The sequence below is a fragment of the Puma concolor genome, chromosome A1 (genome assembly GCF_028749965.1).
Source record: "Puma concolor isolate L17-30 chromosome A1, mPumCon1.1.hap2, whole genome shotgun sequence".
Taxonomy (NCBI): domain Eukaryota; kingdom Metazoa; phylum Chordata; class Mammalia; order Carnivora; family Felidae; genus Puma; species Puma concolor.
This window is the reverse complement of record NC_141667.1, coordinates 72,205,400-72,221,533: the sequence shown is the minus strand read 5'-3', so window position 1 is coordinate 72,221,533 and position 16,134 is coordinate 72,205,400. Positions and strand designations below refer to the sequence as shown.

Genomic DNA, 16,134 nt, shown 5'->3' with positions numbered 1-16,134 from the left:
ACACTAGCATTGCTTTCTATTCACTTGAATTAGCACAGTGAGGAAGCAGCAAAGAACCTGGGAGGATGAAGATCACAGAAACGCCTGCAGTGTTAAGTGAGAATCGGGGCTCGCCAACCTGAAGCCTCTAATTAGAGATTAGTGTGACAGGAGTCCAACAACCAGACTGTCAGAGAGAAATTAGTGACATTTTCATTCCGTTTCTCCAAGCAATCCTCCACCAAGAAGGATGTTTCAAGTCAAGTGTAAGCTCTATGCAGAGCCTTGCATAGGCCACTCTGAGGCCACTGACCGCTGGCCATGGAATTGACCTAGCGCACAAATGCATACATTTTTTAGTATAGATTTGCATGTGCGGTACAGATGAGAACCAAAGCGGACCTGTGTGGGACATCAGGATGGAGATAGCTACTTGGTGAGTCATCTGCAATTCTCTAAATGGTTCAGCAAAAGATCGACTATTTGAGAAAAACTGGGCCCTAATAAGATAATTAATGTAGTCACTAACTGAGCGGTAAGTACAACGTATTTATAGAACACATCTGGGTGTTTCTAAATTAAACTCACAAAGTTAAGCTAAAAAACACAATCGAGAAAGAAAACTCTCAGAACTAAAAATGTCTTCTTGTACGCTTAATGGCTTTCTTGATTTCAGTTTTTATTTTCTTACAGAAAGCCTGGGGCGGTGGTAATCACCAGTGGACACCTGACCAAAAAAAAAAAAATATCTTTCTAAAATGGCATTTGCCATCAGGTAGAATTTATGGATTTGACCTGTTTCCTAAAACAAATTTATTACCAATAAAAATTTATTCTGCATAAAAGTGATCTGTAAAAGCCTGAAAACAAGTGATATTTCTGGTTTTCAGAAGAGAGACTCTACATAAATCAGAGAATTCCAGGGTTAGGCTCAGAAGGATGCTGAGTCCAATCACACAGCAGATGCCTGAACTCAGTCTGTGACTGTCCTGAACCCCAGGGGCTTTCAGCTACACTCAGAATTCCCCAGCTACAGGAAGCTGGTGTTAAATCCAAGGTGTTACCTTTCTAATTTCCCTCTGTCCAGATACTTCTTATAATCTATAAAATTATCAGGAGGAAGTGGGATCTAATGTTTTTCAAACTTGCTTTTAGCTGTACAATACTTCTGCAAACCAGAATAATAAATAAATACACAAACCAAATAAGTAAACTAAATAAACAAAGCAATAAAAGTGAGGTTGCTCTGGCTGAAGTCAGTTAGATGGTAAGGACCAGGCACCCTGCCCTCTTAGCTGCTCTGTTATTCCCAGAGACTCTGAGGAACCTCCTCAGAACCTTGGAGCTACACAGAATGCAGATAAGAAACACAATCCATTCATCCATCATCCAATACATATTTTTTAGGTAACTGTTATGTATCAGCCCCTAAGGCTGGGTCTGGCAATATAACAGAAGGAGAAATCCATGGATCTTACAACCTAGTGAGGAGGAGAGTGATGGGGATGAAGAAGGTAGGAATTCACCACCACATGGTTCTTGCTTGCAAATGGTCCTTGCTTGCTTCATGTAAGGAAGTTTACATGCATTAACTCATTTAATTCTCTCCATAGTCTATGGGATGGGTGTTATTTTTATTCCCTCTTTACAGATGAGAGAGGCAGTACGGGAGATGGAGATAGAAAAGCCAGGATTGTGGTGACATTGAAGACAAGAGAAAAGCGTTCTCATGAAAGAGGGCATGGTTACCATATGTGTGCAGCTGCTAAGGGATGAGACCAATTGTGGACAGAGAAGTGGCTGCTGCATGTGGTGACAAGGAAGTCACTGGTGATGTTGAACAGACTCAGTGGCACGATGAGGATGGAAGTAAGACTGTAAGGAGTGGTGAAAAAGGAAGGATGACTGTTCATAGTCCATCCTTTGCAGAAAGGAGTTTAATAGGAGAGTGGCAGAAAATAGAACTGTAGAGGAATGCAGCTGAAAGAAGTTGTGGGGTCAAAGCAAGGTTCTTCATGCAGAAGAAATATACTTTGGGGTACCACTTTCAAAAATTAATTTGCAGTCTTACTGCATTGTAATTGCCCATTTGCTGGCCTGTCTCCCCTAGGAGACTCCCCTACCTATGGGGTAGGAACTGCCTTGTTCGCTGTTTTTTCTGACCCGTCTCCTATCACCGTGACTGGAACCCAACAAGCACACTCAACAAATATTTCTTGAATAAATGGATAAAATAGATAAAAATTGGGAGAGGGGAAGGAGTTTGGGTTTTTTCTTGAAAAACCACTTGCCGGGGCGCCTGGGTGGCGCAGTCGGTTAAGCGTCCGACTTCAGCCAGGTCACGATCTCGCGGTCCGGGAGTTCGAGCCCCGCGTCAGGCTCTGGGCTGATGGCTCAGAGCCTGGAGCCTGTTTCCGATTCTGTGTCTCCCTCTCTCTCTGCCCCTCCCCCGTTCATGCTCTGTCTCTCTCTGTCTCAAAAATAAATAAACATTAAAAAAAAAAAATTAAAAAAAAAAAAAAAGAAAAACCACTTGCCAAATAAAACTTTCACTGCAAACCTGCTGCTGGATGGCCAGGTTTCATGTGCGGGCTGAGCCTGTTCCTTCCCAAGGAGCCCCTCAGTCTCCGGAGCCACTGTGGGCTGTCTTTGTTTCTATTCTGTGAAGTCAGGTGCTTAGGAGTTCTGGGATCTAATCTGAACCCTGTTAAGAAACCGCTGTTACCTTTTCTGTTTCTAAATTAGAAAAATAATATGATCCTGCAATCTAATTCTTTCATATAATTACTTAAGCCAAATCAAAGTTCCAAGGAGATTATTTACTACAAAGCAATGACGCTCCCTGGTGCCTTCAGGCAAACTCCAACATAACATTCTATTCCTCCAGCATTTGGGGAACAGTAGGCCCTCTGCTTCCTCCTTTCTAAAAAAAAAAAAAAAAAATTCATACATCATTCCCATAATAGAAGTGAGCAAAATATAAGCAGCTCCTTACAGCACTCTCTCTTAAAGCGTTCTAGGTTGATGTTGATTTTCCTGAAGAAGCAAACCAAACAAGTCCCAGCCTGCACACTGAGTGGCCTTCTAACTTGGCAAGTCTTTACTCTGTTTACCCCAAAGGACTGAGACCTATTGGTCTCTGAGTTTCTTCTTCCTTTATAATAAGTGGAATTGTTACTTAATGAATTTTAGCTATGATAAAAATAGATTCTATTTGTTTCTGAGAATTGCTAAGTCTCGGGGCCTGGTGTTTCTCTGTAAGATTTTCGCATGTGAATTTCTATTCATGGCTACAATATCATGAGTCAGGTAGTTCATGTCATGGTTGAATATCACAGACCAGATTCTAGAACAGATACGTATATATGAATAAATATAATAGCACTAGTAGTGGACATTTACTGAGGGCTTGCAGCGTGCATGACTTTGGGCTAAGTGCTTTATTGCAATACCTCATTTAGTCTCATGACAACCCTATGGAGTAAATACATCCCAATTTTTCAGATGGTGAAACTGAGGCTTTTAGAGATTAAGCTGTCCAAAGTCCACAGGCAGTCAAGTGAAGTAGGTAGAATTTAAAAACCCAGCAGTTTGACACCAGTGCTTACCAGTTTAACCTTTGCCATAAAAGCTCCATGCTGTGTTTCTTGGTTTAATGCTTAAATACAGGGAAGGCTTTTCAGGTGCCCAGGATTGGCAGAAGAGGAGACGGGAGTGCTTCGCCACAGTGCGGTTGTGAGGTAACCTCTGAATTTCAGCTGATGTGTTTTTCTGTTTCAATTACCAGGAATAATCAGGAGAGGGTTGTAAAACTGTGTTTTAAAGTGTTCCTATGCGAAAATCACCTGGAGAAACTGTTTTATCAGCAAAAGGAACAAGATGCTGATACTTCAAGCGAAGGACTTCAGTTCAGATTTTAGAGTCCCAGCCATGCTGTCACCATTTTTCATCTTCCCTCTCCCTCTGAGCACATGACTACGGGCTGTCAGGGCAATGGTTATGTTGCCTAGGCCTTGGGCTGCACAGTCTAACACAGGCAAGACCACTCCCACCTTATCAGCACAGGATGGTTTGTTTCGTTTTGTTTTTTCACTTTATTTTCTTTGATAAGGCATAAATTTTCAATTCTCAGTTTTGGCTATGGGCAATCTGGAAACAGCTGTGCATGAATGGCAGGGAAGAGGGGAGTCCCTGCAGGTACACACTTTGTTTCATGGCTGAATTGCTACCCAAACAGTCCTGGACACAGCGCCCCACAAATTATTTTTCCTTTAAACTGATTTTTCCAGTTAGTTCTGTGTATTAGTTACAGAGTCCTATATTATTTTCCCCATAGGGCTTTCCTGCTCCTGATTCCCTAAACAAGCTGATAAAAACTCCATTTTCTCCACAGAAATATTTAGGTTGTTGAGGCTTTCTCTTACCATAATTACTTCCTGAAAAATGCAGTGGTCAATTTTTCCTGAATATTTTTACATTAAATTGGGCACACAAAACTTGGCCCTTGATATTTGAAGGCTGTAAAGTAGATTTCTGGCTTTAAAGAGATGACTGGTTTCTATTACTTGCTTTCTGGGTTGGCTTCTTATTGATTTGATTAAATCTCCCTACCATTTAAATGAGGAACTCTGTGTGAAAACAAGAATTTCTTATGACCTGAAGAAATCATTTCTTATTGAAAGAAATCATCTATTTCACTCCTCGACTAAGTACTTCAGGAATTGGAGCAGGTGAGGAGAAAGGTCTTGGCAATGGTAGTTTGATGAGAAATGAATTAATTCGATTATTTCCATGGTGTGGATCAATAATAGTCAGCCTCGCAGAGGCCCCTGGCCTGAAGGCAGCTGGATAATCAATAGGATCACACAGAGGCTTCTCCTCCCCCAGCAGCCTCTCTGATCTTTTCTGGGCGGACTCTTCACGCCTGTGTAATTCTAATTTATGTCAACTAGAAATCAAAGAAATTCCAAGAGGCTTTGGTCATAGGACATTGGGGTGGACCTTTCAAAATCTATTTGCGTCTATTCCTTCAGTAATGTGGCCCCCACAACCCTCCTGGCGCCTCTAGAGGCCAAGGAGAAGGAGCCTCCTCCCAACAGAAGGGCAGCTACCTGGTCCCGGCGTAGGCAGAGGGGCAGCGTTAGGTAAATTGAGGTGCACTTTCTCCTTCCTATCTACAACTCTCCAGGGACATAAGAACAAATAGGCTTTTTAAGCCAAATGCTTTGCCAAGAGTGGCTCCCTCAATAACGCTCTTTAATGATACCCCAGACGCTGGCATTTTCAAATCAAATGAACAGTGTGTAAAATTAGTTCTGCATGAAGTTTAAAAAAAAAGAAAGAAAGAAAGAAAGAAAGTGAAAGGGAGCTTTTAAAAGCTCCAGCATTTCTTCATCCAACTGCTTTTCACAAGGGTTTGGCATTTGAGAATTGCTACATTTATGATGTTATTCGCTGCTCATAATTCAGGCCCTCTGTCTCCGAACTTCTGTATTAACACACACTGCAGAGGTTTCCACCACGACTTTTTATCACCGAGGTTTCCCAAACCAGCCAGGCTGCCTCTGGCGAGGTCTGGTTTCTCAGCCAATGCCATGCCACTGGGCTCCCTCCCTTCTCATCAACCCTGTTACCCCAAACATTTTTCATTAACCTTGAACATTGCGTTTCCATTTGCCCTACAGCTTTCCCATGATTTTTTTTTGTCCTTTTCAGTTTTGTTCTCCATCCAAACGGCCTTGTAAGAAATGAGGAAAATATCCTATTATGAGAAGAAACAGATCTATATGGACTCTAGAATTCTACAGAATATTCTATTCTAAGGTTGTGAAAATATTCTCTGACCAAAACCACCTACTGTCTATAATTGTGGAAAGCAGAGTAAACATATCACTCTTATTAGAGAGTCCCGTTGATTATACAAGCAGTTTTAACTAAATCACCAAATAAATGCGTGTTAAGTTGATAGGTGATTTTGGGTCAACTCTAATTCCCAAGGTCAAGTAAGCCTTTGAACAGTCTTTAAGAATATAAGTTCACCCCAATTCATCAAAGCCGTCTCACACAGCGTTTTCTTCTCTTGGTTCTTACAATGCACTGAAGTTTAGGAGATTAAGTGGCGTCGGCTTTAAAACTCAAAGTAATGCCTCTAACATGCTTATCCATCCAGCAATCGGAACAGCTACTCAAACACGGGCTTCTTAACGCACTTCCTAGTTTTACAAGTGTTCAGGGAATGCTGCATTTGTGGAATGGCTGGAGGACTCCTCCCTACTAGTCACCAATGTTGTAGCCAAACAAGTTGTCTGACAGTCTAAGCGCACGTTGCTTGTATTTGCTAAGAATATGGTGAATGTTTCTCATCTGTTCTTTGTTTACCAAATGAGAGAGAGAAAGAACAGGGAGACGGAGGAAAACACCTTTTCCTACAACAAATGCAATGCATTTCGTCATTCTTTCAATTCCTCAAAAGCCCAAGTGAGGAAAAAAGCTCAAGTTCGGTAAAGTATAGCTTCCAAATTAAATATAAGTGGCCCCAAATGAAACTGGCTATGTGTGAAAGAAAATATAACTGCCTTCACTATTTCGCAGAACTACAGGATCGCAGATCACAAGCCCGGGACACAAAGACATCACAAACCCCATCTTTCCCCCAGCGCAGAGATCCCAGTGACAATATTCCTGACAAGGGGGTTAATGGTGTAGACCATTGAGGTTTCTTGCTCCTCCTTTGGATCCAGTTGGTGTGCAGAAAGGGGAAGAGCTCAAATTGATGACTTAACGGTTAGCAGATTTGGTTAAGGGACAGAGAGAAGAGTGATAGACCCAAATAGTTTTGTTCTTCAATTATTGGTTGGCACAGATGCTCACCTTGAGATAAATCGTGGGTCTTCATGTCCATATGCTGATCATGATTTCTCTGTGTTTTCTATTTTTATTCTTATTTTTCTCCACTATTTTCTTATTACTCTCTTTTTGTTTCCCTGCCTATTTGAATTGTCTTCTCTTCAATTCAGCCTTTTCTCACCCTGCAAATCTTTCTTTATCCCTACACCCTGGTTAGTAGGTTGATTCTAAATACAGATTGTCCTATGGAGGCATTAGTTTTCCTTTGTCGAGTATGTAAAAAAAAAAAAATGTAATTTTGACATCTTAGTATAGAAAATAATAACCTTAATTTTAACTGAGGAAAAAGTAAAAGGGCAGCATCTTTTCTCATCTTAGTTTATTTTTTCCTGTCTAATTTCCTTTCAAAATCAGACAGTAGGCAGTACAATTTTTTCTCATTTGGAAATTTCAAATATCAAAACACAGGTTAATATGACATTGATGATAAGAATAATCAGTAGAACTGAGTATTTTATATATAACAAACATGATTATTCTAAGGGCTTGGTATATGTTCACTCACTTAAATGCTCACAGAACTCTACAAGACAGGTACTATCATTATCTTCATTTTACAAATGAGGAAACAGAGGCACTGAGTAACTGCCCAAGATAACACTACTAAGAGCAGAGCCCAGATGTGAACCTAACTCTGGCCTCTGAACCCATGCCCTCAACTATTAACCTCTTTGTTACTCACATTGTTACTTTGAGTCTTGATAAAAATTTAAAATCTGGAGACAGATTGCATAACACAAATTTTGAAAGCTGAGTAGCTACTTACTCTAGGTTTCCATCCAACTAAATCAACAAACAAGCGATTATGTGCAAGGCTTTATTTGCACTTTGTGGGTGGCTTGGAAACTTCTTCTGTCCTCACAGAACCTCTTGTGTCTGGTTCTGAGCTGCCCTAAGCCTAACGACGCCAGGCAGTAAGGCTGGCCCCAGCATCCTCTGGGCTGGGCCGCACCACAGCAGGCTATGGGCAGACAGCATGGTGCTGGAGCCAGAGGCTCTCAGAGCAGTTCAGTGGTTGGAGACAGGATTCAGAGGCCGCCAGAGGAAAGGACTAACGCTCTCTCAGGGAGCCCACTAATCAGAACAGCCTCCCCATCCCATTTTGGACTAATTTGCATCTGGGTAGAAAAGGGTCCTTTCCTTAACTTAAAATAAGCAAAATGCTGGTCAGCAAATATGTCGGAAATAATCTTCTCCTGTACTAACTGGAACATAAACTTTTACCATTCATCTCTGAAGGTGGAGCTGACCTCAACAAATCTAAGGAGTACAGACTAGAAATATGGTAATTTCTAAGAGTGCTTGTGGATATACAGATCCGTTTTGAACGCATACATTTTGGCGTCCTTGGTTCAGGTAGTACCCAGGTAGTAGCAGTTTCTTCTGGCAGACATTGAGCAAAGCTGCTGTCATTGTTTAACGTTTCTAGAATACTCCACCTACTGTAGATTCTTTAACTTGTTTTAAAAGAAGTCTTTAAAAAAAAAAAAGATTTTATTCTTTAAGTAATCTCTACACCCAACATGGGTCTCGAACTCACAACTCTTGTGAGATCAAGAGTCACATGCTCCACTGACTAAGCCAGCCAGATGCCCCTCAGAGGAGTCATTTTAAAGTGAAAGGGTTAGTAGCAGCATTAGGTTAGTTAGTGGTGAAATCTGAGGGAGACTTGCAACCCCTGGGTCTAAGTGCTGTTGCTTAGTAACAAAGTCAGCCAGCTTTTTAGGCTGGGCTGAGAATATATAGTAAAATCTCTCTAAACATAACTAACTGGCAAAGGCCTAGTATAAGCTGGGATTTTAAAGCATTTAAAGCATTTGGAGAAAAGAACTAGGTCAATTAACAAAAATGACAAAAGCACACAAAGGATTTGGGCCATTCTTCTATTAGCCCCCAAATTTGGTACATTTAGAAAATGCATGTCCTTTGAGAGACATATATATTTAGTTTCACTCTCTTTTGCTAGATCTGTCCCTAATCACCAGTTGCAAAAGTAGCACACATGTGTAAATTATTATAAGATGCTAGCACTTTCTGAGAAAGTGTCTGAGGTGGATCTGTTCCCAGGGGGCAGACCCCGTGCCTGGAGACGGCACCCAGGGTGTGCCACGGGCACTGGGCCCAGACCCTGGAGACCTGTGGTAAAATCTTGGATGACAGGCCTCAGGCCAGGGTCTGGTCTCACTAAGTCTCCATTTTCTCCTGTTCATAGCACAAATAACCACTTCTTAGACTTACAGGGGAAACATGGAAGCATCTCGGTAGTACTTGGTGATCAATACAGATTTTTATCATTTTCCTTCGTAGTCTTCAAGGGCCCCATATTAAACGTGGCACAATTTCCCAAACTCACACTCACATCTCTGGCCAGTGCCACACACCTTCAGTGGGACCTCTGGGACCATTTCTCATCATGTACTAAAAGTGACATCTTAAGTGCAGAAAGGCACAAATTCCCACATAATATTCCCTCACTGGCCCTTTCTTGCCCCCAGATGGCCACAATACATACATGTTGAGCACTGAAACCACACACTTCAAATTGTGAAAAACCAGTTTGGCACTGTTCTTTCCACCTTACTGTTGCAGGAAACTTGGAATCCAGAAAAGAATTTTACCGTTAGACCCTGCACATTGCTGTGTGATGTGCAAACACTTTTAATTTTGGTCCGTGGACTTAGGGACAGGAGGCCAAATATAATTTGTGCGTATGATTGCTTTTCCTTTCTGCATAAGCACAAAATTCATTTTTAAATAGAAAAATGCAAAAATAACCTCAGATTAGTTTAGAAAACCAGGCATCTTGCAATGCATAACTGTAACAGTACATGTATGTGCACGTACACATACATACATATAGGGGGAGAGAGAGAGAGAATATGATAGAAAGCTATTAACTACAAACTTGATAGGTAACTCTTACTTTATCACATCTCATCAGTCCCAAATATCTTAGAGATTTGCTGCTCTGCGCAATCAGGGTGGCTCCTTGATCTGTAATTTCTTTACACCATCCAACATCCACAGTCTCTATTGTCATGCTGTACCGGCCAATGGCTATCAGTGCTGCAGAGAGGGACAGAAAGAGAGAAAGCAAGCATAAATGTTAGCAGTGTATGGGATCTCTATCTTATTATGACTATTTCTCTCATTTCCTCAGTAAATTTGTTCCTGAAATGTTGTGTGTAAATGAATGTTTTGTAAACGAAATTAAATTTGAAATGCTTTAGGAAAGCTTGCTCTATGACAAACCCTTTCACAAAGTGAATAATCATTCCATAATTCCCCTTTCATTGGAACACAGCTTCTTATCAGTTTTACTCATTACAAGGTTACCTGTACTTTCAAACATTCATATCTGCAGAAGGAATAAATTAAAATGAATTATATATATAATGTTACAGAAAATGCTGAGTAGAAACTAAACTTTACCCAAGATAACTTTAATAAATTTTTTAAAAGAAAAATCCATGTAAGCACCATTTTGAGGTGTATTATACCACATATAAATTTCTTTACCGATTGGCATAATTTTTTCCAGCTGTTCATGATCTGTAAAATGTAAGACTATATAATATTTTTCACATTAGTCCTTCTTGGGACTGTTAGGAATTAAGAGTACATTATACATACAGTTGAACTTAATTGGTGCCATGCTACAGTGCGGTAAAGGGAATGCATTTGTTATGCTGAATTTCCTCACCATTATCAGAAGTCTTCCTTCTATTAACATATAAAATGAAGCCTGTCATCTGAAAACTATCAGTATCTCTAGTCTTCTTGACTGTTTAGCATTGGACCACTACTAAAGGGCAGATGCTTATCCCATAATCTACGATGTGCACCACTTATCACTGCTCCATTACCCAGCACCCTGTCAGAGCGACCAATCAGTGAAGATGGCTCTTTGCTACGGACTTCTGACTTGATAGACATGCACACCTCTACATTTGTGGAGCAGAAAAACAGATTTCAATACCTCCAGCCAGAATAAGTTCATGGTGCATTGGTTTGTAAAAGAAAACCCTGAAAACAATGCCACACATTTTAAAAAGGACAGAGAAATTGTTTGCTAATTATTTCCTCATTCTAAGATAGGATGAGTTGATTTCTGTGACATTAAAGGCGGATGATATTTTCCAACTGACTAGATTGATAAGAGCAGAGTGAATTACTCACGTAAATAAATGTTAACTCTTACAGCTCACAGAAAAGAACTTGGCAAAATCTCTTTGCCAATTACCTCAGTAATATTTTTTTTTTACTAGAAAATTCATGCCTATGATTCAAGTATCAAAGCACTCCTAAGTAGCCTGATATTTAAGGTTTACAAAAACACCCATCATCTCAGTGTATTCCAGTGAAAATGCGATGAAGGACACAAATTTTTTTTTCCTAGAAATTCCTCATGCCATGAATTTGTTCATGCTTTCACCTTTGCCCACCTACTTCGACATTTGTTATTTTTTTTTAATTTACTTAAAAAGAGACAGCACAAGCAGAGGTGGAAAAGAGAGAGTGGGAGAGAGAGAATTCCACCCAGGCTCCACACTGTCAGCTCAGAGCTTGACACAGGGCTTGAACTCACAAACCATGAGATCATGACCTGAGCCGAAATCAAGTCAGATGCTTAACCGACTGAGCCACCCAGGCGCCCCGCTAGTTTGACATTTAGTTTTCAAGGAAGTGGAGCAGGGTAGAGGGGGTTTTGCCAAAGGTTTGCCAAGTGGTCTGAATGATATTTTGTGCGTAGAAGTAATATGCCAGGTTAATCCCATCGGTGTCCCTGCCCTAAGAAAGCCATGATCTCTGGCACCATCATAATTTCACTAGTTATGCTATCCTAAGGATCTCCTATGATGACTGAAGTAGAATATACATAAAAGAAATTTCTTTCAATCTCAAACTGTAATTTCAGAAGATGACAAATCACAAGTTGCAGAAGGCCCCAGGTTGGTAGATTGTGGACTTTTATTCAGGTTTGAGGCTAGAACATGCAAGCCCTGCCCCGGACAGAAAAACATAAAAATAATGATCTGAGAAGTTTTTTAGAAGCTGCTTTATAAGCAAATGAAGAGTCAATAGCTTTTGATTCTAACTGCTAAGAACACTGGTGTTTATTATTTCCCTCTTTTTCCTTTCTTGTCCAAATTAAAATAAGCAGTAAACAAGACAACTGAAGATAAATCAGGGCATTCTATGTTTGTTTTGACATAGCTCTATACCGTAAAGTAAGAACTGAACTTTATTATTCCTTAACTTGTTCATTTATTCAGCAAACACCTCCTGAGTACTTGCTCTAGAGCATTTTGTCTAATGTCTATTGACTATCCATGGGCTAGGCACTGGGCTAGGAATTTTAGGCAATTATTTCATTAAATCCTCTCAGAAACCCTATGAAGTTTTATTATTATTTCCATTTTAAAGATCAGAAAACTGAGTCACAGAAAGACTGAATGACCTTCCCTGTCACAAGACACTAAGTGAGGGATAATAGGCTGAGAATTAGGCTCTCAGTCCCGGCTGCACATGAGATCTACTAAGTCAGAACCATGGGGCCAGTCACCAGGCAGTTCTAACATGCTGCACCACTGGCGTGTGGAAGTGGAACCGTGGGTGTGACATGAGGGGACTGTGCTAGGTGCTGGGGACAGAAAGATTCAGAGCTCAGAGGCCAGCTGAGTGGGGTGGAAATGAGGAACACCCAAGTAAATAGTGACAATACAATGCTCATCCCCCCTCTCTTCCCATTCCTATCTCATTCTCGCTTCTCAGATCTCAAGTCAAAGGTCAGCTTCTCAAAATGGATCACTCTATCATTTGCCACTACTGGAAACGCTATTATTAATTTGTTTGGTTATTCACTTTGTTGTAGCCCATCTCTCCCATAAGTATGACAGCTCCTATTCACTGCTGTATGCCCAGCCCCTAGCCTGTGCCTGGTACGGAGGTAGTTCTTAAAAGTATTAGTGGAACGCACCAATGACTGGAATATGGTTTGGGTCTACTACAGAAGCATGCCAAGGGGGCACCGGAGCCCCTCACTCTTCAAGGGAGAAGAGAAATCATAGGCGCTCTCATGGAAGAGCTGAGTTAGGTCTTGAGGGATGAGTAAGGATTCTCTAGGAGAACAAAGGAGCTTGGGCAAGTATGTTGGGCTAAGGAAACAGCATATGAAAGCATAGAGAGATGTGAAAGGGTAGGGCAGCTGTAGGCCATTCTGTGCAGCTGAAATAAAAACAAGGCCAAGAAGTGGCAGGATTTATTTCAGAAATATTTATTCAATGATTAATGACACTGGAGTAGGTAGGTATAAGAGACACAGAGTAGCAAAAACAAGCAGAGTCCTTGATGTCCTTTAACTTACATTCTAGTAGGAGAGACAGGTGTGAAGCAAATAAACACACCACCATATATAAATCTAAATTGTAACAAATGTTCTGAAGGAAACTGACTGATTACTTTAGGAATAACACTTGCGGGGGAAGGGGGGGCAGGGGGTGGGCACTAGGGAGAGTCTTCCTGATGAAGTTACTTTTAATCTGTCCAATAGCCCTGCAAAAACAATACTCATTTTATGGTAGAAAACTGAAGTTAAATACTTCAGCCAGGCCCCACCCCTACTAAGTGGCAAAACCAAGGTACACACCGAGATAGTTTGGCTCCAAGGCCAGTGTTGGTTCTACCATAGCAGCACACGGGTGGTTGAGGAGCCTGCATGTGTACAGAATGTATTTTTCCCCTTTACCACCATTCAGGACTTAACCATTACAGCTTGCAGGGAGCCAAGTAAAACACGGTGACCATAAAACACAGTCCACCAGAACCTGTAAATTCCAGAATATATAGAACAATTTACATCTTTGTGACTATATCCTACCTTTGAATATTTTTTCATTGTTCTTCACAAGCTACCCATGACACTTGTAGTGTGGTACAGTCTCAAGTTCATTTCCAGGCTCACTACTTAGTAGATGTCTGACCTCAGGATATTTCACTTTTCTGAGTCTCAGCTTCCTCACTTGGACAATGGGGATGTTGACTATATGTCCTGCTTACTTCACGGGGTTGGTCTGAGGTTCAAATGACATAATACATGTAAGGGGCTCGGCACTTCATAAATGTCATGATTTATGTGATATTTTCCCAAAGCATTCTACAGTGGTGCAGTTGATATAAAATGAAAAGACTTTAAAGAGTTTTGAAAAATAAAATGCTCCGGGAAAATGAGAGCATTATATAAGTATTTAGTCATTATGTCACTGCTAGAGCTCCTGAACTGCCTACTCTCTATTGGTGATCATGAACTTGTAGATTGCACCTGGGATGATAGGGCTGCAAATGTAATGTGTGATTACTACCTTCACTAGGGGCTGTTGACACATTACAATGATATTTATGGAGCCTTGAAAAGAGATAAATTATGCAAGACTAATTCCTAATCTCAATGCAGTTTGACTATACGTTTTTATGTGCTAAGTACAACTAACAAAAATAGTTAAATTCTAAAAAAAATTACACAAGTTAAAAGCTATAATCCAGTAACTTATATCATTATCAAGAAAATACATTAACCCCCTAAAAGGCATTTCCATAGACAGAGAAAGTGAAAACCATGAGCACATATATATTAAATTTTGACTAAGAAATTCCATTTCCAGGGGTGCCTGGGTGGCTCAGTGGGTCAAGCATCTGCCTTCGGCTCAGGTCATAATCTCGCGGTTTGTGATTTTGAGCCCTGTGTCAGGCTCTGTGCTGACAGCTCAGAGCCTGGAGCCTGCTGCAGATTCTGTGTCTCCCTCTCTCTCTGCCCTCCCTCTGGTTGTGCTCCGTCTCTCACTCTCTCAAAAATAAATAAACATTAAAAAATTAAAAAAAAGAAATTCCATTTCCAGGAATATACCCTGGAAATATACTTTTTGAAAAAGATACTTTTAATAATACTAGGAACTTTTAAATCATTCAGTGAAAAAAGTAAAGGTGCAAGAATTTATATGGTGTGCTATCACCATATAAAAGAGAATACAATTAAAAAAAAACCACTTACAAATCTGCTCCTTTGTGAAAAAGGAATATGGGAGAGAGAAACCAGGAAATACAGAGACTGTTTAAGTATACGGGGTTGGTGGGAAAGGGGAGGAAGGAAGGGGCATGGAATGTGGAGGTGGGGATTTGAGGAGGGAGGGACACTTCCTGGAGTATCTCTTTGGATATAGCTTCGACTGTGAATCATAGTAATGTTTAACATACCTCCCAAAATAAAAAAAAAAATTAAAACTAACAAGGATGTAGGGGAATGGAAAGTAGAATACAAACAGTAACAAATGAAGCTAATTGTATTACAAATGAAGAGCGTGACCCAGACAAATAAAATAACCACACAGAAGAGGATGGGAATTAAGAATTCAGTCACTTTGGAAAACATTATTTTGGCAGGATATTGTAAGGTGAAATCCAAAAAGAACTGTCAGCAAACATTGTATTCCAGTTAGTAATTCTATTTCTCACAGGTCTATGAGGTAGCAATTCAGTAACTACTTTATGTGTAATCTAGGATTGTAAATGATGAGAGCCAGTCTTTTTACTGTCAGAGAAAGAAGTTATAAATAAGAAAAGGGGAGAGGCTTATAATAAACCCTGTGGTATTGATTTGGAATCAGAGGTACTAGAATGAACTGTTGGTTCATAACAGATACACAGATATAGAAATAACTAATAAATATGATGTATGTGCATGCATGGGTTAGTATACATGCATATATTCCCTATCTTTTCAGCTGAGAGAGACTAGGAGCAATGACACTCTAGTAGCAGTGATGTACAGGCACCCAGATCTTGATTTATAAATATCATTCTCTAATAAAAAGAATTAAGTCTTCTTATAGAAATGGTTGATTCCTGCACTGGGGCAGGGAAATACAAGATAAGTCTGAAACATCTTGTGATATCAGAAAAAACAGGTGCTTAAAAGAGTGAGGGCATATCAAAACGACACAGGATCCATTCAGAAGAAGCTGCCAATGGCCACAGCTGGAACAATGTGAATCTCAAAATAAATGAGTGTATTGGACTATACTTAAGAAAACCAAATAAGCATCCACAAATCCATATTCATAGAGGTAGAAAGATAGAAGATGGATATACAGTCAAGGAAGGACAAGTCTTCCTTACAGAAAAATTCCAATGAATCAATTTGGAAAGAATGGGGGAAATACAAAAACATCATTAGGCAAAGACCGCAGTAATAAC

The 16,134-nt window shown here is 40.2% G+C and overlaps 1 protein-coding gene across 4 annotated transcripts in view; it reads right to left on the bottom strand.

Annotated features, from left to right (window-relative positions):
- FBXL17 (F-box and leucine rich repeat protein 17) overlaps positions 1–16,134 on the bottom strand; it is a 497,785-nt gene that overhangs the window by 12,096 nt on the left and 469,555 nt on the right. For 3 of the 4 annotated variants that reach the window (XM_086686184.1, XM_086686111.1, XM_086686042.1), the window contains one exon: positions 9,809–9,951. The exons of the other annotated variant lie outside the window; for it this stretch is intronic. In XM_086686184.1, coding sequence (XP_086542310.1) covers positions 9,809–9,951 — 143 coding nt within the window. The remainder of the gene's footprint in view (positions 1–9,808; positions 9,952–16,134) is intronic. 4 annotated transcript variants of the gene reach the window in all.